Source organism: Ostrea edulis, chromosome 9 (assembly GCF_947568905.1).
Source record: "Ostrea edulis chromosome 9, xbOstEdul1.1, whole genome shotgun sequence".
In the NCBI taxonomy this organism is placed as follows: Eukaryota; Metazoa; Mollusca; class Bivalvia; order Ostreida; family Ostreidae; genus Ostrea; species Ostrea edulis.
In genome coordinates this window covers 68,819,875-68,847,803 of record NC_079172.1, presented here as the reverse complement: position 1 = coordinate 68,847,803, position 27,929 = coordinate 68,819,875, and the positions used below count along the sequence as shown (strand labels likewise).

General features: G+C 35.0%; 1 protein-coding gene across 2 annotated transcripts in view; it reads left to right on the top strand.

Moving 5' to 3' along the window:
- The window catches only part of LOC125659286 (uncharacterized), a 70,397-nt gene that overhangs the window by 24,941 nt on the left and 17,527 nt on the right, over positions 1-27,929 (top strand). For both annotated transcript variants that reach the window (XM_056150450.1, XM_056150449.1), the window contains exons 2-6: positions 8,264-8,386; positions 9,972-10,043; positions 18,348-18,470; positions 20,056-20,127; positions 26,489-26,554. In XM_056150450.1, coding sequence (XP_056006425.1) covers positions 8,264-8,386; positions 9,972-10,043; positions 18,348-18,470; positions 20,056-20,127; positions 26,489-26,554 — 456 coding nt within the window. The remainder of the gene's footprint in view (positions 1-8,263; positions 8,387-9,971; positions 10,044-18,347; positions 18,471-20,055; positions 20,128-26,488; positions 26,555-27,929) is intronic.

Here is a 27,929-nt window from a genome sequence, read left to right as displayed (position 1 = left end):
GATACAAATTATGAGTTACAAAAAGTAACAAACTTATGATTATGACAAGTCTTGACAATAATGACATGTGAAAATTACTGTTTGTATCTATGCAAAGAGGCAAAGAAAGCTACGAAATTGTTTTCCCTAACTTTTCCAAAAGATCATTTTTTCATTAGCAAATGTCAAAGGTCATAAGGTGAAACAGGTACAATGGAAAGATAACCTTGCCAAAAGGACAGTGCTTTGAATTAACATGTATTTTTATAAGTATGGTATACATTGGATATTGTGAAGAAATATCTGGATGTAAATTATGATAATTTAAGGTTACTCTTACTCGATTTGTACATCCACCATGAGTCAGAATGAAGCCCACTGCATAATGCAAAAATGACATCTGAAGACTTCGAGAATGGAGTGCAGAAGCAACTGTACACAATGTATGGACATAGTTCAATTGGCTTGGAGTGTCACTAACGATTGCTGATATGATCTGAAGTGAATGTGGTGCTCTGACTTGAAGCTCTTGGTTGAGTTTGTCCCAGGAAAACGACATGAAATCTGTGTAATCTTTTTGTTGCAGTTGGGATCCAGAATTTCTTTTACATATGGTTCTGGCTTCAGCACCTACTATACGTGAGGCTCCCTTAATCACTTCTTCAGGATTTGATTTTGACAGGGTATGAATGATCTGTTCCTCCACGTTTTGTCCTCTGGAAATGGCCTTGCAAATTTTCAAATACTTCTCTTCTTTTACAATGCGTCTGACTGTCCCACTAGGATATTGTACTGTCACAGCAATCTAAGGTACAGAACATAAACATTTAACTATTAAATTCAATCATTTAACTTCCTCTTCATATTTAGTATCTGAGATATTTTTTCCTTGACTGATGGAGATAGAAATAATTGATAATTGGTTTCCATTTGCTTTAGCTAATTGTTGTTTAACATCAAATTCAGCAATATTTAAGCTGTATAGAGATACTTTCTACATAAAAAGGGTTTATCTGTCAATTGACTTTCTACATAAAAAGGGTTTATCTGTCAATTGACACTTGCTCATATTCCAGTAGTTAGGGTCAAACATGTGACACTTATCAGAAATCTAGTCCATTGTTCAAACTGCAAATGTTGACTTCTTTACATAATTAAAATTACACATGATAAATATACAGCTTGGGACAAACATGTGGCCCTCTAATGAACTATGATATGATATTCAATGGTCCATATCATGTTTCTTGATCAAATGGGTAAAATTTGAATTAATAGTTTTATCATGTTTGAAGCAAAGAATTTTGCATACCTTATTTTATGAATTTGTAGAACATACCTTTCTTGGGAAACTGGATTTAATATCAAGTTGAACATAGTAGTAAAAGAAACATGAAAGTATTTCCTTTACAATGTTCTTGAAATCCAACAGCATGCTCCTGTAACAAACATGAAACAAGTAACACTAATGCCCTAAAATGGCAAAACGTAATTAAGATGGGTTGATGATCAAATGCATCTTGATTTATGTGGACAAATTACAATCCAATTCTATTTAAATCAACTTTATAATTGATATTTTTGTAAAGAAATGATTGTTCGATGCTCATTAACCCATCCTTAAATGTAAAATAATATTCTATGGCTACAATGAACAGAAAAGTAAACAGAAAAAAATATATAATACAATGTGAATATTTAAAGTTAATATATATATATATATATATATATATATATATATATATATATATATATATCTGTCTGTGTGTGTGTGTGTGTGTATGTATGTATTCATGAAGCCTAAAAATGTTTAGATTTACAAGTTCCACATTTTGGATATCTAATATTAAGCCTACAAAGATGAACATTTAGCAGTTTGATATTTTGATATCTAGAAACCTAAAAGTTTTTTTAAATTGTAATAGAACATCTATGCACGGAATGTACAAAACCAGGGTAATATGTTCAATAAATTTTTAAACAAAAATTAATAGTATAATAATCATTTTAAATGTTTAAGTTAGATTATCAAATCACAATAACAAATACAAATTTTCAATATCGTGTTTTATTTGAACATTCATTACAACATCGATAACCAATCGATCGAATTCACGATATAAAACACCAAAATTCAAAAACGATTCATAACCTTGATTTCTAAATCTTCATTCAAAATATAAAATTTAAAACCGATCGTGACCACCAGTCGAAGAATCAAATAGTAGGATATATGTTTAAGCAATTGAAAAAGACTATACTTTCTTCCAGTATTTTTTATAGAAGCATTTAAATCCTTGATTATTAATGATTATTAAAGACATACCAGTACCTTTAAGTATTCGCGATCACATTGTAGTCATACATGCAAGTATATGTTTTGTAGTGTTGATAGTGTAAATCATTTATCAGGGGTGTTGCATTTTTAAATGTTGTTTCCTGGAAAACAAAGGTAAAAAGAAAGATGAACCTGCATAATGATTTTTGCACGCATAAACATGGCAAACGATAGGGAGGATGAATAATTTAACGAGATTATTTGAAACATTTACATAACAGCTGCAAAATATATCCTTTCAAAATGGTGTCTTGTCGAGTTTCAAGTAGCAACATATCTAGATTCGGTTTAATGAGAAAATGAAGACATGTGTCAAACACTGCATCCACTAGATGAAGTATATGTTTTGCTCTTTAAACATATTTTAATATGTTTAAGATAAATTCAGATAGAAAAATTCAGCTGCGCTAAAAAAAAATTGGAAATGGGCATCACTTATTTTAAAACTACATTCATATCACTTGATATCCGCTTAGTAGATAAAAGGTTACTTACAATTCAAAGATTTTACCACATAAAAAGTCGTAGATAATCGTAATCAGAGAAACAAATTACATCTGTGTGCAGCGAGACATGCTGAAGGATGTGGGTTTAACCGGTCAACAGGGGATGCTTACTCCTCTTAGGCACCTGATCCCTCCTCTGGTGTGCCGAGGGGTCCGTGTTTGCCCAGCTATCTATTTTGTATTGCTTATAGGAGTTATGAGATTGATTGCTGTTCGTTATCTTCACCTTTATAGGAGTTATGAGATTGATCACTGTTCGTTATCTTCACCTTTATAGGAATTATGAGATTGAGCACTGCTCGTTATCTTCACCTTGCATTAAGGATATGCGGGACGATGATCACGTGATGGTTGCAAATTTATTATAAATTTAGAACCGGAAACAGCGTAGTTAAGCTTCCCGAGAAAAATCACAATACTGTACAGACACACTATACGACGTCATAATAAAAAAAAAGTACATCACGACGTTGTATCGCGGGGAAAATGTCATCATATTTTGTTGTAATTTGCTACCGCTGTCAAGTGTTTTGTGTAAATCTGTTGATTGAATTCTTGTCAAATGATAATTTTCATTTTATTTCATAGTGATTACAAGTCTCTTTTTCATATATATACATTCCATATATTATATATATGTATAGTATGCGCCACAATCATTTTGATAGTATAGCCTACAAGTCACCGAAATCGCTCCTACATGCACATGCAATTTGCATCTCTAGGCATTTACAAAAAGAAAGTCAACCGTCTGTAAACAATGACTCAGTGCCAGCGTAAGATGATGATCGTTTGTTGATATTTACTATAGTAGTGTGAAACTAGAACTGGACACACATTTATCCGAATCTTGCTTGGAAAACGTACCAACTATTCAGGTGCTTTTATAATCGATCCTTGTTTGCAAAAAATACCCCCCCCCCTTTATGACGACAATCGTTACTTTTGGTCAAATATTAACGTCCATACTAGGAATATTTAATTTTTGCAAGCATTTTCATGTAAATATAAGTACGCTTTATCTCTGAAACTATTTCATATTCCAAAATATTTTTACTAACTTTACGAAACACTGCTGCAGAAATGGTAACTAATTTAAAAAATATGACACACGTCGGAATTTATGCGAGAAGCAGACATGTGAAAAAGAAAAAAGTGCAAAGTCACAACATGTGCGATAGATAAATACCTTGAAAAATAGCATGGAGACGATCGAGTCAAGCGACACTAGCTACCATGGCCGCGGAAATGCTGTTGATCTAGTAAAGGAAGTAGTAGCTCATATTGACGTTAACTAGACCTTACCCGTGGTTTGAAAGAAGATGTATTGTTTAGAGCTAGACTAGACGTTTTGTTTGAAGCCATGTTTAATATATACATGTATATCTATAAAAAAAAAATAATTTGTTTCCATTAACTCAATTTTTGTTCCATAATTATGAAAATTCTAAATATTTCAATAGGTTCAAAACAAATATAGTTTCTAACAATGTATTCCAAAACAGGCACGAAGAATTAGCCCCCCCCCCCCCCCCTTACACCCCCCCCCCCTTGTCTTTGACAATGAGCTTTTTTTTTTATTTTGTAGTGCAAATAAATTGAGACTGTCCCATCCCCCATTACTTTTAGCAGTAGTTGTACATGAAAAGAATATAAGCTTGAAAGTTATTAATAACAAATATTTCGCCAAGCCTAACCCCAAGTGAACATATCAATGTATAACTTCAAGGACGCCTACCTCAAAATCAAGATTAGCTTCACCCCTTCATATTTCTACAGGAAGTTGGGTATATGAATAGCTTTTAATTGCAGTGTTTGCAAAAAAAATTCATTGACAAGTTTTTGAGCAGTGCTTCATTTAGTATCTGGACTACCCTGTTTTTGAGTACCAATTTCCACCCCAAATCCTTAAATTTTCCCAATTTCTTATTATATGGTTATGTTTAAGCATTTTATTATTATATATTTTATATTTTACATATATTCGAAAAATTATTTTAAAAGATATAGATAAAAATTCCATCAAATTATTTTTTTGAATTGAAAATCGGAATAATCTTGTAAAATTCACAATTTTCGAAAAGGGGGTTAATTCAACGCTTATTATCTCCCTTGCATTTGTATACCTAGAAAGTGGCCATGAAATTTATACAATTTGTACAGGATATCCTGATGGTGCTTCATGAAAAAAAGAAAAAATATTCATTGACGAGTTATTTTTGGCCACATCGTCCCGCATGTCCTTAAACATATTAACATTTTGAATCTCTCTGTATATGTGAACAGGATGAGGACAGGTAGGTGTAATTCTGAAAAGCATGCACACAGTTCAACACAAACAAAACATCTTAAGCAATATACCCCCACCTCCCAGATACTCCTTCGATTTTGCCAAATTGTGTAATAATGACAATTCTTTATAGCATGCCTCTAATAAGAAGCACAATCAAAAACTCAAATTGTTTACACATAACAGAAATTCATAAAACTACAACATGAAAGGTGAAGATAACCAACAGTGTTCAATCTCATAACTCCTATAAGCAATACAAAATAGAAAGTTAGACAAACATGCACCCCTGGATATACTAGAGGTGGGATCAGGTGTCTTGGAGGAGTAAGCATCACCTGTCGACCGGTCACACTCTTCGTGAACCCTTTATATTGATCAGGTAAACGGAGTTATCCGTAGTCAAAATTAGTGTGCCAAGAACATACTAATCTATAGATTACAAATTGATACAACTCATTTTGTTTCATCAGAGATCAGTGTGTCGGATGACTTGCTAATTGAAATCAAGTTGCCGGAACCTATAAGTTAATTAATCTGTAGTATGGTTAGATGCAATGATAAAATTAACGTGTGGAGATAAGCCACCAAATAATTTTCATAACTCTATACTGAACAAAGTTTTATTTCTCGGCAATATAATTTACTACATTAGTTCATTGTTGCAAAAATATTGGTGAATACCATTATTTCTTTTTCATATTAGAGAAGTAATTCATTCAATAGAAAATTCAAACTTTAGATATTTCAATACTGTTAATACACATTTTGTTATGGAGTGGACCTTCAATTTCTGTTGGGAAAAAATCAATCTTATATCGTTTCTTTAAAATAATCATCCATGACTGTGGATGATTAAGCCTCGTATAACATTACGATGCAAGATTTCTTCATTAAAAGGGTGAAGGTAATGAGAACAGCGATCAATATCATTGTATAACGATATCAAGGTAACAGTTGTCGAGTCTGTTTTATGTTTATTTTCATATATATACAGTATATTGACCTTAAATCTATAGATACCTTGTCAGGCTTCTCTCTCTTTTCCTGTATATTTGTCCATCTCTCTCTCTCTCTCTCTCTCTCTCTCTCTCTCTCTCTCTCTCTCTCTCTCCGGGATGGGATATACATGGCATTGGAAAAAATTATTTGTTGTCATTTTTTTATTAAGATAATAATTAACAACATGAAGGATACCAGCAGACAGGCGGACAAACAGTCGAATTCTGGATATGTATATATGATGATAAGCTGTTTATCTTGATTTTCTAGAGGTATAGCGTTCGCTCAGAATGCGGAAGGTCAGGTTTCGAATCCCGGCCGCGACAGACCTAAGTCGTTAAAGATGTATGACCCAATGTCCATGTATCATTTTTGTACATAATTACTTTAGAGCAGATTAATTACTTTATAAAGTTAATGACGTTCCCTTAATTACATGCTTGAAAAAACCTGCATGTTAAAAAAACCAGTGAGAATATTATTTAGAAAGTAAATATAGTGTGGTACATATATAAATCATCCGGAAAACCTCGGGCCTTTCACCCAAAGCACGGTGTTTTCGGTGAAAGGTCCGAGGTGTTCCAGATAACGCATAAATTATACAGTGTTAGACGTCAATAAATAGATCCACGCGCGTCAAGGGAATCCCAACATGATGTATTAATTTATATGTAACTGTTTAGTTTTAAGGCTAATAGAGCTTTAAACAACGAATTACTAAGAGGTATATGATACATTTTTATTTCTATTAAACTTATGGTACAGTACTGTTGTAACAAAATACACAGCTTTACACAGATAAGACCACCGATGATCTCAAAGTTTTAACTGGTCACGTGACTGTCACTTAAAATGTTATTTGTAAACATCGATTGAAAATCATAATGTCATACAGCCTCATAACTACATACATACGATGATTTAATAGCCTTTTTGCGAGATGGAAAAAAAATGTGGTAATTCGGACCATACAGCTTTAAAACAGGTGATGACAGTTCCATAGGCAAACACTCGACATCAAGTGTGAATATAACGGGTCCTCGGAGATGAGCTTAAAAACGGATGTCCCGTGTCACAGGTGGTGTGGCACGCTAAAGAACCCTCACTACTCAATAGCTGTAAGAGCCGACCATAGACTTAAATTAAAGCCCTTCACCGGGCTTGGTGACGTCTCCATATGAGTGAAAAATTCTCGAGAGGGACGTTAAACAAGATACAATCAATCAATCAAAGATTGTATTGTCATTTATTCGCAAAATAGCACTGTTTGTTGTGCGTAAGATCAAATGATGTGTATTAAGTGATTTATCTTGTTTTATGTATTATTCGTTTTACAAAGATGGTCATCAGTTTTGCAATTTGGTCTGTCCGTTATGAATCAGATTGTTAAGATTGCTTTTATGAATATTCGTTTTGAAAAAAAAGCCCATTGATTAAGCATTCAATGTCATTTATCAAATTTGTATGTGTTTAGTTAGAGTTTAGTTTCTCTTACATGATATTTTTGCCCTTCCCACCGCCCAAAGTATTTGTTTTTATGATCATTTGCCTTTGATTGATTGATTGAATATTGTTTAATGTCCCTCTCGAAAATATTTCACTCATATGGAGACATCACCATTGCCGGTAAAGGGCTGCAAAATCTAGGCCTATGCTCGGCGCTTATGGCCATTGAGCAGGGGGAATCTGTATTGTGCCACACCTGCTGTGACACAAGGCCTCGGTTTTTGCGGTCTTATCCGAAGGACCGCCCCATTTAATCGCCTCTTACGACAAGCAAGGGGTACTGGGGACCTATTCTGACCCGGATCCCCATGGGACTTTTAAAAGACCTGTATTCTATTATTGATACAATACGTATTGGAAAAGTTATTATATTCATTCGTTTATATACCACCAACAATCTGTTGATGGGGTCTTGAAATAATCAAACGTTTAGTATCTCTATAACTTCAAGAAATTGACACAATTAACATGCATTCTCTGAATTGAATGATTTCTTTTCTTTTTTCTTATCTCATTCACATTAGGTAAAAAATATATCGATTGTCTGTAGAAATTATTAAGTTAAATTTCCGCAAACAAATGTTGAATAAGATGTTTAAAATATCGATATCACTGATATTTTCGTCCAAATTTCTTTCATAGAACTTGGAAGTTATTATTTAACGGCAGATATGAACTCGACGAATTCCATGGAAACCGTTCCTTCCACCACTAAAGGCATGGATCTGACTACAAAAGATCTGACCACGACAGATCTGACCACAGGTAATGATGCAATTTAAGACGTTTATGGTTTGGTTTGGGTTTTTTTCATTTCTAGCTTAGATCATCTGAGTAAGTTTCTCTTACCGGGCTGTCGCATCTCTTCGTGTTCTTTTCACATGTTCAACTTCTCCTCAACTAAAAATCTATTTCCGACAAAATCGTTCCAAAGTAATATCGGTTAAAGTTTCTTTTTCAAATTCGGTGTCATATCCATTACAAAGGTGGAAGTATGTAAACAGGAAGGAGATTTTCAATAATATTCTGAATAATCAAATAAGAATAAAACCAAACTTGTATAGTAGCTTCAACGTGCATTTCGTTTCTTAAAAGCCAAATTAGTTACACCATGTCAACGAGTGGAACCACATACCTCTTTTGAAGTAAATTAAACTAGGAGTTTACACAATTATAATGAGTAACGGCTTATTATAGCATACGGTGAAGAATATGTACGGGTGTAATAGTTGGGCAAACACGGATCTCTGGACACACCAAAGGTGGGATCAGGTGCCAAGGTGGAATAGGCATCCCTTGTCGTCCGGTCACATCCGCCGTGAGCTCTATATCATGATCAGGTAAACAGAGTTATCCGTAGTCAAAATCAGTGTGCCAAGAACGGTCTAACAATCGGTATGAAACACGTTAGACAGCATTTAACCCAATGATACGCTGTATTGGCAGACTAGATCGTTATAACGACCATACAATTCGCAAAATGCTGACGTGAAATGAGACTGTTCAAACCCCTGTATCCTGTACCATTAACTTGTTTGTCAGTAGCTTGTCTCGATTTACAAACTGACCATACGCAGAACAAGCTCTTGCATATCGAATCAGTTGAGATATATTTAAACACCATATGCAGGTAATAATGGAATATTGCTACATAAATATGGCGTGGCTTCATGAAGTAGTTAAGTAGACCAAAACTAATCTAGCTGAACACGAATTATTTTAAGGAAAAATTGGAATATTTCTTCATCTTCTTTGTAATGGAAAACAAGTTGACTATTTGTTGAAATCCCCATCTCTCTGTTTTGTATTGCTTATATGAAATGTTTTGTGATGATCTAAATCTCATATCAAAGATGCATGTTGTAGTCTAAGTGTGATCCACAAACGACACTAAATCGCAAAATTAGATCCTCCGGTAGTCAGATATACATCGTTTTCCATTTTGAATTTAAAAAATAGTTTCTGTAAATTGTAGAAATGTTACGTAAGATAAAGTGATTTCTGAGAATAACTTGCCTAGAAAATGGAGGTATTTTGTTCTTGAAATACGACAAAATATAATCTCTAATCGTTTATATACCACCACCACCACCACCCCCGACAATTTGTTAATAATGGCTACAAATAATCAAAAATTTCGTATTATTTGAAAAACCACCCGTATTATCTGGCTTATATAATTTGTTTTCTATTTTGTTCCATATTTCTGTAACATTTGCAAAACAATCGACTATCTGTAGAAATTAGTAAGTTAAATGTGCTTATAGAAATGTTGAATCAGATGTATATCAATATCACTATATGTTCATCCAAATTTCTTTGTTACAACTTTGAAGTCATTATTTAACAGCAGACTATTCCACAGAAGACGCTCCTTCTACCACAAGCGACGTGGATCCGACCACGGCAGATTTTTCCACAGGTAATGATGCAATCTAAGATATTTATGCTTTTACGTTTCTAGTTTATCTTAGCTGTAAGTTCAAGTGAGTTTATCTTATGCAAATTCGTCTGTCTTGTGTCTGTAAACTGTATAATTTTCACATTTTCAACTTCTCCTCAACTACAAAATTCTTTGCAACAAAGCTCCAAACTAACATCAGTTAGAGGGGTTTTTTCAAATTGAGAATCATATTTGGTTCCAAGGGGAGACAACTGGGGAATTCCGTAAGCAAGAAGGAAAATAAAATTATTATTCCTAAGAATAAATTCAAAGGAAAGCCTGAATTTGCATAGTAGCTTCAATGTGAAAAACCCCAGTTAGTCAAACCATGACATCGGTCAGAGTGGTATCACAGACCGCTTTGAAGTAAAGTAGAATAGGAATTCAAAATTATGAGGACTAACAGCAGACATACGACTGATAGTGTAAGGTGGTGAATTTGAACAAAAGAACTTTTTAATCGTGCTTCTAAACATGAAACATATTCTTTAAAACAGGCAACTAATCTTTTTTCAAATTTTCTTATTTCCTTAAAGTGCAATTTCGGTCAGATGAACAAACGAACAATCGATTGACTTTTGAATTGTCAAATATATTATATTATATTCGATACATTGAAAACTAAGTCATACATTGATGTATGAATATTGAAATAACTGTAGCTTAAATGTATTGTATAAGATTGAAAACAGATTAAATTTCAGCGCACGTATCATTATCTACTCATAAAATATTGATTACTCTTATCTAAAAGTGTTTAATTCAATTGAACATTATTTACATTAACCATACTAGTTGAATTATGAAAGTATTACATTGATCCAATCTTCACCTGAAAGTTATTACCGTTACTATTATGCTACACCTATGATACAGAAAGTTTCACATTTTATTACGTGTGGTTTCAAATAAAAGTAAGATATGAAGGTCCACTGTCTATCTGTGTCTGCATCAGGACTATCGGATATAAAATATCTGCTATTAAAGTAAAAGTACTTTATCACAGCAGCTTTTATCTCAGATAAGTCAAAGACTATCCTACGTTTTCTGATCAACGTTGCTCTAGAAAACTATTTGGATAACTTTTTTCCGCTAGAATAGATAATGCCTTATGCTTATTGAAAGGATTAGCTAATTCTTGCACAATTGATAAAAAAGACTTTAAACCAAATTGAATATAGACATCAATGGGAGATAGTGATGATCATTTAATTAAAATGCGTATATACTGAGAGAATTTATGACGGGGAAACTGGTTATCACGTCGACAGTTTAGTAAACCGACACTATATTGGTGTGGCTTCATGAATAATGCAGTCATTAATTGGGTTCGAGGACAAGAACAGATCCGTCCGAGAGTCAAACAAAACAGTTGTACGAGGACACAGACAGTACGTGTTGTGTTCTACACCTTCAACATCTTCATTTTATGTGATGTCATTAGTTGTACATGGTTTGTTGACTTTGAGCTTTTAACAAGAGGAAGGGATTGAGTATCCACTAGTTTACATTAGTTCAAAAAGCAACAAACCCAATATCCTCATTAACAATTAAATTATCCGTGTTTCTGCTCCGCGTTACATTTAATAATGTCTATACATCAATATCAATTAAATCAGTGAAACTCGCTATTACATAAACAAAGCAGCAGACCGAGAACCACGTGACTTGCATAGCCAGTAGAAATAGTGTAGATTAATGCACGGTCATTAGTTCGTAAATTATTGACGGGTCAATAGTCCACTATTGTGAGAGTAGGTTTAAAAGTTAAAGTGTTGGTTCTAAATCGATTAAATTACGTGTCAATCGTGCATGTCACATCAAAATAAACGTACATGTAACTTGTAGTAATGTAACGTATAGTAAGGTATTTGGTTGTTGCTTTTTAATATTTAGATTTAAAAATACCTGTATTTTATCATTGAAATACGGAAGATATTATCTTTGTTAGATTATATATCACCACCAATCTGTTGATGGCGTCTTGAAATAATCAAACGTTTCATGTTTCTAAAATTTCCTGAATTGGGAAAATAAGCATGTATTCTCTGACTTATAAGATTTATTTTCTATATATCCGTTGATGAACTTCCTACATGTATATATATGTAGCAATATTCCATTATCACCCGCATGTGGTGTTTGTGTCTCTCTGCTGGTTCGATGCGCGGGGTTTATTCTGCGTGTGGTAGGGTGTTTTTTTATCGAGGCTGGCTACTGGCGGGTGGGTAGATGTTTCGGGGGTTTCAGCAGTCTCGTCCGGCATCGGAGATGCACAAGCCGAGTTGCGCAAGGAATGGGCATAGAGGGAACCGGCAGAAAAGTTTGCAAGAATTATCAAACAGGGAGCCAAATTTTGCGTACATAAATTTCAGCCGACTTAAATCCTTTGTGACCTTGACCTTTAACCCTTGACCAAAATCAATAGGCTTCTTTGTCTCATCAAGGGCGATAATCCATCTAAGTTTAATTGAGATCCTATAATTTGTTAAAAAATTATAGTGCAGAAAACAAAATTTTCTCCAAATTTCAGTCTATTTATAGCCACTGTGACTTTGACCTTGTGACCCCGGAATCGATAGGCTTCTTGTCTTACTGAGGGTGACAATCGATCTAAGTTTAATTGAGATCCTATAATTCGTTCAAGAGCTATGGTGTGGAAAACAAAATTTTCTCCAAATTTCAGTCTATTTATAGCCAGTGACCTTGACCTTTGACCTAGTGACCCCAGAATCGATAGACTTCCTGGTCTTACTGAGGGTGACAATCCATCTAAGTTTGATTGAGATCGTACGATTCGTTCAAGAGCTATGGTGCGGAAAACAAATTTTCTCCAAATTTCAGTCTATTTATAGCCACTGTGACCTTGACCTTTGACCTAGTGACCCCAGAATCGATAGGCTTCCTCATCTGATTGAGGGTGACAAGCCGTCTAAGTTTGAATTAGATCCTATAATTTGCTCAAGAGCTATGGTGCGGAAATGAAATGTTGATGCGTGCCTGCCCAAAGGCACTTCATCAGATCATAAGCCGAGTTCGACTTCATCGCAACTCCGCTAAAAATGAAACACTAGTCAAATAATGTTATTTATTGCCAAGGTATTTGGGATATTATACTGTGGCTCAAACTGGGGGTGAATGAACCTGACAGTATGGGAAGCATATAGTGGAATCAGACTTGTGATGCTGGAAATCTATAGTGATTAATAAACTATACATGTACAAGATCCATAACTATTTTTTGTTGTTGTCAGTTTGTGAGGGAGAATCCTCATCTCTCTTTCATCTGTAGACAAATAAACTGTAGACAAATAAACAATGTGTTTTGACCAGAGCAATTTCCAATCCTTTTTGCAGCATAAATTCAACATTGTGGCAACTGGGTTAAACTTTGATAGTGAAGTAATACATGGCAGCACCTTATCCCATGCTCTTAAAATTTCTGTTTGACACACACTCATGACATCCACTCAAACATTACAGAGTGCAGCAAAATCCCATTGTAATAGGGGATTCAAAATGGATAACTGGTACAAAATATGGTACATACTATTCGAAAAGGATAATGAATTTGACATATTGATGTCTTGGAAAAGGAAATTCTGACATCGGGGCTCTAAGCGTTTTCAAACATTGTCATTTGATAAAAGTGTTCTACATTTTTAAAAATAGAGATTAATATGTCTTTACATACATAGGTGAGAAAGTTTCCATTATTCCTAGCCGAGACATACCATGTATGCGCAAAAAATTCATAAACAAATATCAAAATACTCACGTAGAAAATGTGGACCTTACCGTCATCTAACGCTGCGAAACACGCCATTTCGAGATTTTCGCCGACGAAAGCTCGGTAACAGTAATGAATAAGGTACATTCATTTTGTATCTATTTTGTGACTTTCTTTATTAAAAGGAACAGTTCTCTAATGTGTAACGTGCAATTACTACGTAATTCAATAACTTGAAGCATGAAGCAGTTTCACTTTGCAACCGGATATAAGAAATCTTATTTCGTATTCCGATCCCGATCGAAAGTTGTTGACTGGGAATGACGTGTTTTAATTCAATATACATGTAACATCAAGCATTTTTTATATCACATTAAAAAAAAACAAATATATACACATACACAATGTTGTAGAGTTATTTCTTGTAAATTTTCTGAGGTTTCGCACCATATTCGATATTTCGCGCCACGGTGTCAATAGGTCTTGTATGCAGTTGTCGTTCGTTTCCCTACCAATGTTTATAGGTGACGCTGCGCTACAAACGACAATTTTCAACCTTATCTTTTATTTTTCCATGTATATCAGTATCAATTTGATCGAAATCTTGTATTCAAATTGAGTTGAATACAATATCATTGCATTTACTTACATGTCAATTATCAAAATTACATTAATTCAGAAAAGTTACATGGATTATTTAATGGCGGATGTTTATAAAAGTTTATGTTGATTTACCTAGGAGTAAATCAGCTGACACAGAACCCCCGCTGACGACCACTATACAAATCAATACAAATTACTGCGCAGAAAAGTGCGTGATGACCAAGGGAGTTTGAACATAGTTCAACTCCCAAAAAAATGTTTGTCGGATTAGCGGTACTATGATGTATGACTATAACAATGACCTGTGTATAACTTGTACATTCCATGCAAATTCGAAGGGGTTTTCGCCTCAGTAGAACAATAGAGGTCAGCTAATCCGTGTATTTGAAATCAACAGAAGTGCTTAGCTTCTTGCGGAAAGTGTGAAATATATTGGGTCGGCGTAAGATACCCGTGATCTTAATCTCGCCGATCCAATATATTTCACACTTTTCATGAGAAGTCAAAACCCAAACTAGCTAACCGTAATTTAGTTATACTGTGAGAAAGACCCTAGGAATTTGCATGGTATATACTTATTATACAAAAATCATTGCATTATCCAGAAACTCCCGATGAACATTTTTTTTACATGAAAACCTCTATCAAAGTACATCGAACATAAGTCTCGGTCAAATGTAATTAACTCGGGATTTTAAAAATAAATCATTCGATGGTTTGTATTTTTGCTTCTATTAATTACGTAATAAATTAATTCCAATTTGTTAATCATCGACAATGCTCTAATTTCTATATTGGATCAAGTTATATTTGTCAAGATGCATATCAACACAATATGATGGAGGTAATTATGTTAAACAGCGCATTTGTCACAGAGAGAGAGAGAGAGAGAGAGAGAGAGAGAGAGAGAGAGAGAGAGAGAGAGAGCACATCGGTAATTATTAAATATCCCTATCACATGTTGTACATGTATGTTTTTCATTTACTGAATATACTTATTCGCATTCAAAACAGGAATTATCTGCAAGTACGCATTATTTAAACATAGAATTTAAGAATATTTTAATGAAGAAAGAAGAATAAAAGAAAAAAAGTCAAAACCAGGTTTTCTTAAAAACAATATATAGTGTTTGGTATCGTTGGAATCGACTCAATATGCTGAAAAACAATATAAGTATCAGGGGGGGAAATATTGACATTTTTTCTTTTCTTAAAATTCCACCCTTATCTTGATTATTTGGCCTGCGGCACATTTTCACATCTCCCGCAAGGCGCCCGTGGCCAGAACAAAGCTCTTAGCAGCTGTGTGTATTCGCAAATAACACACACCGTGGAACACGGAGAACACGGTGTATCTCCGTGGATTTTCCACTGTGGTCTTTCCACGGTGGGGTGTATAAAACTCGTGTCGTGTACTGTACATTAGTTCATTGTTGCAAAAATATTGGTGAATACCACTATTTCTTTTTCATATTAGAGAAGTAATTCATTCAATAGAAAATTCAAACTTTAGATATTTCAATACTGTTAATACACATTTTGTTATGGAGTGGACCTTCAATTTCTGTTGGGAAAAAATCAATCTTATATCGTTTCTTTAAAATAATCATCCATGACTGTGGATGATTAAGCCTCGTATAACATTACGATGCAAGATTTCTTCATTAAAAGGGTGAAGGTAATGAGAACAGCGATCAATATCATTGTATAACGATATCAAGGTAACAGTTGTCGAGTCTGTTTTATGTTTATTTTCATATATATACAGTATATTGACCTTAAATCTATAGATACCTTGTCAGGCTTCTCTCTCTTTTCCTGTATATTTGTCCATCTGTATCTCTCTCTCTCTCTCTCTCTCTATCTCTCTCTCTCTCTCTCTCTCTCTCTCTCTCTCTCTCTCTCCGGGATGGGATATACATGGCATTGGAAAAAATTATTTGTTGTCAATTTTTTTATTAAGATAATAATTAACAACATGAAGGATACCAGCAGACAGGCGGACAAACAGTCGAATTCTGGATATGTATATATGATGATAAGCTGTTTATCTTGATTTTCTAGAGGTATAGCGTTCGCTCAGAATGCGGAAGGTCAGGTTTCGAATCCCGGCCGCGACAGACCTAAGTCGTTAAAGATGTATGACCCAATGTTCATGTATCATTTTTGTACATAATTACTTTAGAGCAGATTAATTACTTTATAAAGTTAATGACGTTCCCTTAATTACATGCTTGAAAAAACCTGCATGTTAAAAAAACCAGTGAGAATATTATTTAGAAAGTAAATATAGTGTGGTACATATATAAATCATCCGGAAAACCTCGGGCCTTTCACCCAAAGCACGGTGTTTTCGGTGAAAGGTCCGAGGTGTTCCAGATAACGCATAAATTATACAGTGTTAGACGTCAATAAATAGATCCACGCGCGTCAAGGGAATCCCAACATGATGTATTAATTTATATGTAACTGTTTAGTTTTAAGGCTAATAGAGCGTTAAACAACGAATTACTAAGAGGTATATGATACATTTTTATTTCTATTAAACTTATGGTACAGTACTGTTGTAACAAAATACACAGCTTTACACAGATAAGACCACCGATGATCTCAAAGTTTTAACTGGTCACGTGACTGTCACTTGAAATGTTATTTGTAAACATCGATTGAAAATCATAATGTATGGTATGTCATACAGCCTCATAACTACATACATACGATGATTTAATAGCCTTTTTGCGAGATGGAAAAAAATGTTGTAATTCGGACCATACAGCTTTAAAACAGGTGATGACAGTTCCATAGGCAAACACTCGACATCAAGTGTGAATATCACGGGTCCTCGGAGATGAGTTTAAAAACGGATGTCCCGTGTCACAGGTGGTGTGGCACGCTAAAGAACCCTCACTACTCAATAGCTGTAAGCGCCGACCATAGACTTAAATTGAAGCCCTTCACCGGGCTTGGTGACGTCTCCATATGAGTGAAAAATTCTCGAGAGGGACGTTAAACAAGATACAATCAATCAATCAAAGATTTTATTGTCATTTATTCGCAAAATAGCACTGTTTGTTGTGCGTAAGATCAAATGATGTGTATTAAGTGATTTATCTTGTTTTATGTATTATTCGTTTTACAAAGATGGTCATCAGTTTTGCAATTTGGTCTGTCCGTTATGAATCAGATTGTTAAGATTGCTTTTATGAATATTCGTTTTGAAAAAAAGCCCATTGATTAAGCATTCAATGTCATTTATCAAATTTGTATGTGTTTAGTTAGAGTTTAGTTTCTCTTACATGATATTTTTGCCCTTCCCACCGCCCAAAGTATTTGTTTTTATGATCATTTGCCTTTGATTGATTGATTGAATATTGTTTAATGTCCCTCTCGAAAATATTTCACTCATATGGAGACATCACCATTGCCGGTAAAGGGCTGCAAAATCTAGGCCTATGCTCGGCGCTTATGGCCATTGAGCAGGGGGAATCTGTATTGTGCCACACCTGCTGTGACACAAGGCCTCGGTTTTTGCGGTCTTATCCGAAGGACCGCCCCATTTAATCGCCTCTTACGACAAGCAAGGGGTACTGGGGACCTATTCTGACCCGGATCCCCATGGGACTTTTAAAAGACCTGTATTCTATTATTGATACAATACGTATTGGAAAAGTTATTATATTCATTCGTTTATATACCACCAACAATCTGTTGATGGGGTCTTGAAATAATCAAACGTTTAGTATCTCTATAACTTCAAGAAATTGACACAATTAACATGCATTCTCTGAATTGAATGATTTCTTTTCTTTTTTTCTTATCTCATTCACATTAGGTAAAAAATATATCGATTGTCTGTAGAAATTATTAAGTTAAATTTCCGCAAACAAATGTTGAATAAGATGTTTAAAATATCGATATCACTGATATTTTCGTCCAAATTTCTTTCATAGAACTTGGAAGTTATTATTTAACGGCAGATATGAACTCGACGAATTCCATGGAAACCGTTCCTTCCACCACTAAAGGCATGGATCTGACTACAAAAGATCTGACCACGACAGATCTGACCACAGGTAATGATGCAATTTAAGACGTTTATGGTTTGGTTTGGGTTTTTTTCATTTCTAGCTTAGATCATCTGAGTAAGTTTCTCTTACCGGGCTGTCGCATCTCTTCGTGTTCTTTTCACATGTTCAACTTCTCCTCAACTAAAAATCTATTTCCGACAAAATCGTTCCAAAGTAATATCGGTTAAAGTTTCTTTTTCAAATTCGGTGTCATATCCATTACAAAGGTGGAAGTATGTAAACAGGAAGGAGATTTTCAATAATATTCTGAATAATCAAATAAGAATAAAACCAAACTTGTATAGTAGCTTCAACGTGCATTTCGTTTCTTAAAAGCCAAATTAGTTACACCATGTCAACGAGTGGAACCACATACCTCTTTTGAAGTAAATTAAACTAGGAGTTTACACAATTATAATGAGTAACGGCTTATTATAGCATACGGTGAAGAATATGTACGGGTGTAATAGTTGGGCAAACACGGATCTCTGGACATACCAAAGGTGGGATCAGGTGCCAAGGTGGAGTAGGCATCCCTTGTCGTCCGGTCACATCCGCCGTGAGCCCTATATCATGATCAGGTAAACAGAGTTATCCGTAGTCAAAATCAGTGTGCCAAGAACGGTCTAACAATCGGTATGAAACACGTTAGACAGCATTTAACCCAATGATACGCTGTATTGGCAGACTAGATCGTTATAACGACCATACAATTCGCAAAATGCTGACGTGAAATGAGACTGTTCAAACCCCTGTATCCTGTACCATTAACTTGTTTGTCAGTAGCTTGTCTCGATTTACAAACTGACCATACGCAGAACAAGCTCTTGCATATCGAATCAGTTGAGATATATTTAAACACCATATGCAGGTAATAATGGAATATTGCTACATAAATATGGCGTGGCTTCATGAAGTAGTTAAGTAGACCAAAACTAATCTAGCTGAACACGAATTATTTTAAGGAAAAAATGGAATATTTCTTCATCTTCTTTGTAATGGAAAACAAGTTGACTATTTGTTGAAATCCCCATCTCTCTGTTTTGTATTGCTTATATGAAATGTTTTGTGATGATCTAAATCTCATATCAAAGATGCATGTTGTAGTCTAAGTGTGATCCACAAACGACACTAAATCGCAAAATTAGATCCTCCGGTAGTCAGATATACATCGTTTTCCATTTTGAATTTAAAAAATAGTTTCTGTAAATTGTAGAAATGTTACGTAAGATAAAGTGATTTCTGAGAATAACTTGCCTAGAAAATGGAGGTATTTTGTTCTTGAAATACGACAAAATATAATCTCTAATCGTTTATATACCACCACCACCACCACCCCCGACAATTTGTTAATGATGGCTTCAAATAATCAAAAATTTCGTATTATTTGAAAAACCACCCGTATTATCTGGCTTATATGATTTGTTTTCTATTTTGTTCCATATTTCTGTAACATTTGCAAAACAATCGACTATCTGTATAAATTAGTAAGTTAAATGTGCTTATAGAAATGTTGAATCAGATGTATATCAATATCACTATATGTTCATCCAAATTTCTTTGTTACAACTTTGAAGTCATTATTTAACAGCAGACTATTCCACAGAAGACGCTCCTTCTACCACTAGCGACGTGGATCCGACCACGGCAGATTTTTCCACAGGTAATGATGCAATCTAAGATATTTATGCTTTTACGTTTCTAGTTTATCTTAGCTGTAAGTTCAAGTGAGTTTATCTTATGCAAATTCGTCTGTCTTGTGTCTGTAAACTGTATAATTTTCACATTTTCAACTTCTCCTCAACTACAAAATTCTTTGCAACAAAGCTCCAAACTAACATCAGTTAAAGGGGTTTTTTCAAATTGAGAATCATATTTGGTTCCAAGGGGAGACAACTGGGGAATTCCGTAAGCAAGAAGGAAATTAAAATTATTATTCCTAAGAATAAATTCAAAGGAAAGCCTGAATTTGCATAGTAGCTTCAATGTGAAAAACCCCAGTTAGTCAAACCATGACATCGGTCAGAGTGGTATCACAGACCGCTTTGAAGTAAAGTAGAATAGGAATTCAAAATTATGAGGACTAACAGCAGACATACGACTGATAGTGTAAGGTGGTGAATTTGAACAAAAGAACTTTTTAATCGTGCTTCTAAACATGAAACATATTCTTTAAAACAGGCAACTAATCTTTTTTCAAATTTTCTTATTTCCTTAAAGTGCAATTTCGGTCAGATGAACAAACGAACAATCGATTGACTTTTGAATTGTCAAATATATTATATTATATTCGATACATTGAAAACTAAGTCATAAATTGATGTATGAATATTGAAATAACTGTAGCTTAAATGTATTGTATAAGATTGAAAACAGATTAAATTTCAGCGCACGTATCATTATCTACTCATAAAATATTGATTACTCTTATCTAAAAGTGTTTAATTCAATTGAACATTATTTACATTAACCATACTAGTTGAATTATGAAAGTATTACATTGATCCAATCTTCACCTGTAAGTTATTACCGTTACTATTATGCTACACCTATGATACAGAAAGTTTCACATTTTATTACGTGTGGTTTCAAATAAAAGTAAGATATGAAGGTCCACTGTCTATCTGTGTCTGCATCAGGACTATCGGATATAAAATATCTGCTATTAAAGTAAAAGTACTTTATCACAGCAGCTTTTATCTCAGATAAGTCAAAGACTATCCTACGTTTTCTGATCAACGTTGCTCTAGAAAACTATTTGGATAACTTTTTTCCGCTAGAATAGATAATGCCTTATGCTTATTGAAAGGATTAGCTAATTCTTGCACAATTGATAAAAAAGACTTTAAACCAAATTGAATATAGACATCAATGGGAGATAGTGATGATCATTTAATTAAAATGCGTATATACTGAGAGAATTTATGACGGGGAAACTGGTTATCACGTCGACAGTTTAGTAAACCGACACTATATTGGTGTGGCTTCATGAATAATGCAGTCATTAATTGGGTTCGAGGACAAGAACAGATCCGTCCGAGAGTCAAACAAAACAGTTGTACGAGGACACAGACAGTACGTGTTGTGTTCTACACCTTCAACATCTTCATTTTATGTGATGTCATTAGTTGTACATGGTTTGTTGACTTTGAGCTTTTAACAGGAGGAAGGGATTGAGTATCCACTAGTTTACATTAGTTCAAAAAGCAACAAACCCAATATCCTCATTAACAATTAAATTATCCGTGTTTCTGCTCCGCGTTACATTTAATAATGTCTATACATCAATATCAATTAAATCAGTGAAACTCGCTATTACATAAACAAAGCAGCAGACCGAGAACCACGTGACTTGCATAGCCAGTAGAAATAGTGTAGATTAATGCACGGTCATTAGTTCGTAAATTATTGACGGGTCAATAGTCCACTATTGTGAGAGTAGGTTTAAAAGTTAAAGTGTTGGTTCTAAATCGATTAAATTACGTGTCAATCGTGCATGTCACATCAAAATAAACGTACATGTAACTTGTAGTAATGTAACGTATAGTAAGGTATTTGGTTGTTGCTTTTTAATATTTAGATTTAAAAATACCTGTATTTTATCATTGAAATACGGAAGATATTATCTTTGTTAGATTATATATCACCACCAATCTGTTGACGGCGTCTTGAAATAATCAAACGTTTCATGTTTCTAAAATTTCCTGAATTGGGAAAATAAGCATGTATTCTCTGACTTACAAGATTTATTTTCTATATATCCGTTGATGAACTTCCTACATGTATATATATGTAGCAATATTCCATTATCACCCGCATGTGGTGTTTGTGTCTCTCTGCTGGTTCGATGCGCGGGGTTTATTCTGCGTGTGGTAGGGTGTTTTTTTTTATCGAGGCTGGCTACTAGCGGGTGGGTAGATGTTTCGGGGGTTTCAGCAGTCTCGTTTGAGGTCATCGTCTTGCAGGTTCTGTGGTGGTGTGATGATCTAGTGTGGTAATGCAGCTTGTATTTGGGTCGGATGCTGTCTGGTGTGTTTCTTGCCGGTTGTTTGGCCGTTCTTGACGCACAGATTTTGACTACGGGTTGCTCCGTTTGCCTAATCAAGATTTTAGGCTTACGGTGGGTGTGACCTGTCAGCAGGGAATGCTTGCTCCTCCTGGACGCCTAATATCTCATCTGATGTGTCCGGGGGTCCGTGTTTACCCAGCTTTCCATTTTATGTTCCTTAAAGGAGTTATGTGATTGATCCCTGTTCCTTATCTTCACTTTTCATCAGGAAAATTCAACTATCTATAGAAATTTGCTCATAGAAATGTTGAATTAGATTTTAGAAATATCAATATCACCCAGTCTAATAATTTCGTCTGAATTTTTCTGTTAAAACTTTGAAGTCATTATTCAACAGCGGAACTAAACTCGACAAATTCCACAGAAGACGTCACTTATAGCATTAACGACGTACAGCCCAGTAGCTAAGTACTTCGTTGAAAATACGGATGTATATTTAATTGCAGTGTTAAAATTTAGAAATTCATTTCAAAATTAAGGATGATATCTCCCTCATGCATAGCTCTGATCCTAGGACGAATTTGGCTCCAGTTTGTTTTTTTTTTTGGCACTCTAGTTTCCCTTTTAGCTCTTTCAAGTTTTTTGTCATTTCGAATTTCCAAAATTTCGGCTTGAGCATCACTGAAGAGACATTATTTGTCGAAATGCGCATCTGGTGCATCAAAATTGGTACCGTATAACTTTTACATCTGACAACATATCCTACCACGGGTAATAATGCAATATGAGATATGTATAGTCTTTAGAAGGGGCATATTATGGTATAGGAATTTAAGTACGTCTGTCCGTCTGTTGAGGGTTTTCTTTTTCTATTTTCATTTCTCTGCAACAAATCAAGCTGAAACTTGCTGTGTAGTTTCCTTGTTATTCTCTCTAGCCCATGTTGCACTTTTGATCCATTTTGACCTCCCTTTAAGGAGTCTTGCCCCTTGATTTTCATTTTGATATTATTTGGAGGGGACATGAAAGCAACGGGGTTTCAATTGACTGGCTATCTAACATGGCTACGTCAACAAACGAATTCATTTGAAGCTGTGAGTTTTCGAGTCATATGGGACTTAATGGTAATTGAAGGTAAGTCTGAACACAAGAATAGACTAGTGAGAAAAGACTTAAGAATTTTTTTAAATATCAAATTTATGAGACGGCGACGCAAGAATTCAGCAAAGTAATACCTCAACCGTACCCAAATTTTCTGTCCCGTAAATCAATGGTTTTTAGAAGATGTGGATCTGTATCTCTCTGATCTGTCCCAGTATTGTGGATCTCTAGCTCTCTGATCTGTCTCAATATTCTGGATCTGTAGCAGTCTGATCTGTCCCAACATTGTGGATCTGTAGCGGTCTGATCTGTCCCAATATTGTGGATCTCTAGTTCTCTGATCTGTCCCAATATTGTGGATCTGTATCTCTCTGATCAGTCCCAATATTGTGGATCTGTATCTCTCTGATCTGTCGCAATATTGTGTATCTGTAGCGGTCTGATCTGCCTCAATATTGTGGATCTGTATCTTTCTGGTCTGTCCCAATATTGTGGATCTGTATCTTTCTGATTTGTCCCAATATTGTGGATCTCTAGCTCTCTGATTTGTCCCAATATTGTGGATCTTTCGCTCTCTAATCTGTCCCAATATTGTGGATCTCTAGCTCTCTGATCTGTCCCAATATTGTGGATCTGTATCTCTCTGATCTGTCCCAATATTGTGGATCTCTAGTTCTCTGATCTGTCCCAATATTGTGGATCTGTATCTCTCTGATCTGTCCCAATATTGTGGATCTCTAGTTCTCTGATCTGTCCCAATATTGTGGATCTGTATCTCTCTGATATGTCCCAATATTGTGGATCTGTATCTCTCTGATCTGTCCCAATATTGTGTATCTGTAGCGGTCTGATCTGCCCCAATATTGTGGATCTGTATCTCTCTGGTCTGTCCCAATATTGTGGATCTGTATCTTTCTGATTTGTCCCAATATTGTGGATCTCTAGCTCTCTGATTTGTCCCAATATTGTGGATCTTTAGCTCTCTAATCTGTCCCAATATTGTGGATCTCTAGCTCTCTGATCTGTCCCAATATTGTGGATCTCTAGTTCTCTGATCTGCCCCAATATTGTGGATATGTATCTCTCTGATCTGCCCCAATATTGTGGATCTGTAGCGGTCTGATCTGTCCCAATATTGTGGATCTCTAGTTCTCTGATCTGTCCCAATATTGTGGATCTGTAGCTCTCTGATCTGTCCCAATATTGTGATCTGTAGTTCTCTGATCTGTCCCAATATTGTGGATATGTATCTCTCTGATCTGTCCCAATATTGTGGATCTCTAGCTCTCTGATCTGTCCCAATGTTGTGGATTTGTAGCGGTCTGAACTGTCCCAATATTGTGGATCTGTATCTCTCTGATCAGTCCCAATATTGTGAATTTGTAGCTCTCTGATCTGTCCCAATATTGTGGATCTCTAGTTCTCGGATCTGTCCCAATATTGTGGATCTGTATCTCTCTAATATGTCCCAATATTGTGGATCTCTAGCTCTCTCATCTGTCCCAATATTTTCTCAGAGAGCTACAGTTCTGCAGATATTGCGGGATAAATGACAGTTTAAAATTGATTGAATATACATCCATCAGAGATAGTATAGCTCATATGATTGATATGCGTACATACCGAGAAATCATTTGGAATTAACAACTTTGACATGTCAACAGTTTGACAGGTCGAGCGTTTGACATATTTCATTGCCTACTTCAGATTTGATACATTTGATATGTGAACAGTTTGATTTGAACATATTTCATTGCCTAATTCAGATTTGATATGTGAACAGTTTGATTTGAACATATTTCATTGCCTAATTCAGATTTGATATGTGAACAGTTTGATTTGAACACATTTCATTGCCTAATTCAGATTTGATACATTTGATATGTGAACAGTTTGATTTGAACACATTTCATTGCCTAATTCAGATTTGATACAAGTTTTAAAAGCTTGATGCCACCTTTAATCTGTTGAAAGCGTTTTCAAACTTAAAAAAATAAAGATGGATACAGATTTTTCATGATGCCAAGTAGACTTTTTTTTTCTTACATAATTTATTTTTGAAGTCTTTCCATTTTTGCTCAATTGGTAACAAATCAAAATATTGACATTTAGAAGACGTGAAGCGTGGCAGTTTATACCTTCATGTATCAACAAAAATGAAATTTATTTATATATCGTGCACAGCTCTTATCCTTAGACGAATTTCACTCCACTTTTTTGGCACTCTGTTTTTCACTATAATAGCTCTAGCAAGTTTATTGTTATTTCGGATTTCAAACATTTCGGTTGAGCATCACTGAAGAGACATTATTTGTCGAAATGCTCATCAGGTGCATCAGAATTGGTACCGTAGGAGTTTTACATTATGATCCCTGGGTTGAGGCCTCTGCTGTTGGACTGTTAGTCCCCGATGGTTTCTACATCCCAGTAGCTAAGTACTTCGTTACTAGCTTGAAAATACGGAAGTATGTTTAATTGCTGTGATAAAATTTAGAAATTCATTTCAAAATTAAGGATTATCTTCCTCATGCATAGCTCTTATCCTTAGACGAATTTGACTCCACTTTTTTGGCACTCTGTTTTTCCCTACAATAGCTCTAGGAAGTGTTTTTGTTATTTCGGATTTCAAACATTTCGGTTGAGCATCCCTGAAGAGACATTATTTGTCGAAATGCGTATCTGGTGCATCAAAATTGGTACCGTATAAGTTTTACATTAACAAGATGAAAGGTGAAGATAACGAATATTGATCAATCTCATTTACATTAACAAGATGAAAGGTGAAGATAACGAATATTGATCAATCTCATAACTCCTATAAGCAATACAAAATATATGCAATGTGCTAAAATAATTGTTGAATCTTGTATAGATAATGTTCTCTTACATTCCTGTCATCATTATTTACTAATAGGAGTGAATTCCAGTGAGGATACCTCTACAGCCTACACAGACGTGACCACAGCGGCCCCTCCCACAGGTAACACAACATTCACAGGTATCATCCCCGACAGAGATAACATAAAATTCACAGAAATCAACCCTCACAGGTAACACAAACTTTACAGGTATCATTCCTCCCAAGTAACACAAAATGCACAGGTATCATCCATTTCTACGTGAGAAGAAAAAAATCCTTTGCTGTAGCCTTCACTTCGACATTTAGATATAACGACGACGTTTTGTCTCTTAACAATAAATTTCATTAACACGTTGATTCGATTTAACCCAGTGAACTCGAAATAAAAACACCACAGAGTCGTCCACTTCTGCTTCATACCTAGATATCTTATTGAAAATAGACATTAACAGCAAACTGACAACTCAACTGTATGACAAATGGGATTATTTCACTTCTTCGTCGTCAACTTCCCATATTTATGTAACAATATTCCATCATCACCTGTATATGGTGTTTATATCTCTCAACATATTTGATACGCAAGAGTTTGTTCTGCGTATGGTCAGCTTTTAAATCGAGGCAAGCTACTGACAAACAAGTTGATGATACAGGGGTTTCAACAGTCTCGATTGAAGTCAGCATTTCGCAAATTCTATGGTCGTTGTAACGATCTAGTTCGTCAATACAACTTACCATTGGGTCAAATGCTGTCTGACGTATTTTATACCGATTGTTAAGTCGTTCTTGGAACACTGATTTTGAATACGGATAACTCCGTTTACCTGATCAGGATATAGGGCTCACAGTGAGTGTGAGGGGTCGACAGGGGATGTTTACTCCTCCTAGGCACCTGTCCCACCTCTGGTGTGTCCAGGGGTCCGTGTTTGCCCAACTATCTATTTTGTATTACTTATAAGAGTTACGAGATTGTTCACTGTTCGTTATCGTCACCTTTCATCAAGTTCTTTTTCATATTTAGCCCTGCGTATGGCATAATCGTGGACAGAATTCATAATAGAGATAAAGTTCTGTCGCAAATTGAAAGACCGAGGTTCTCTGTATTTAGGACCTTTTAGAATAATTCATTGGAGGTTCTCATTTTTAACTATATCAACATCACCAGTAATGACATGTCCAGCCGGACTATAGTTGAAAGAAGATGAAGAACAAGAACACGTAGGTGGATTACGTTTAAGATGGTGTATATCTAGGCTCTGCAAAATTTGTTTGTAATTAAAAAGTTTGGATGTAATAGTAGAAGTATATTTGTAGAAAATACAGGGTCTAGACTTGAACTTGAAATAAGTTGGAATATACGACTGAAGCCTTTTATGACGAAGAATATTGCTTATGTTGACGGAATCTATTCCTTTGTTTGTAAATGTGAGCTTAAGGAACTGGCTGCATGATTTGGAAGGAATATCATCCATGACCCGTGCTGGTTTAAAGACCC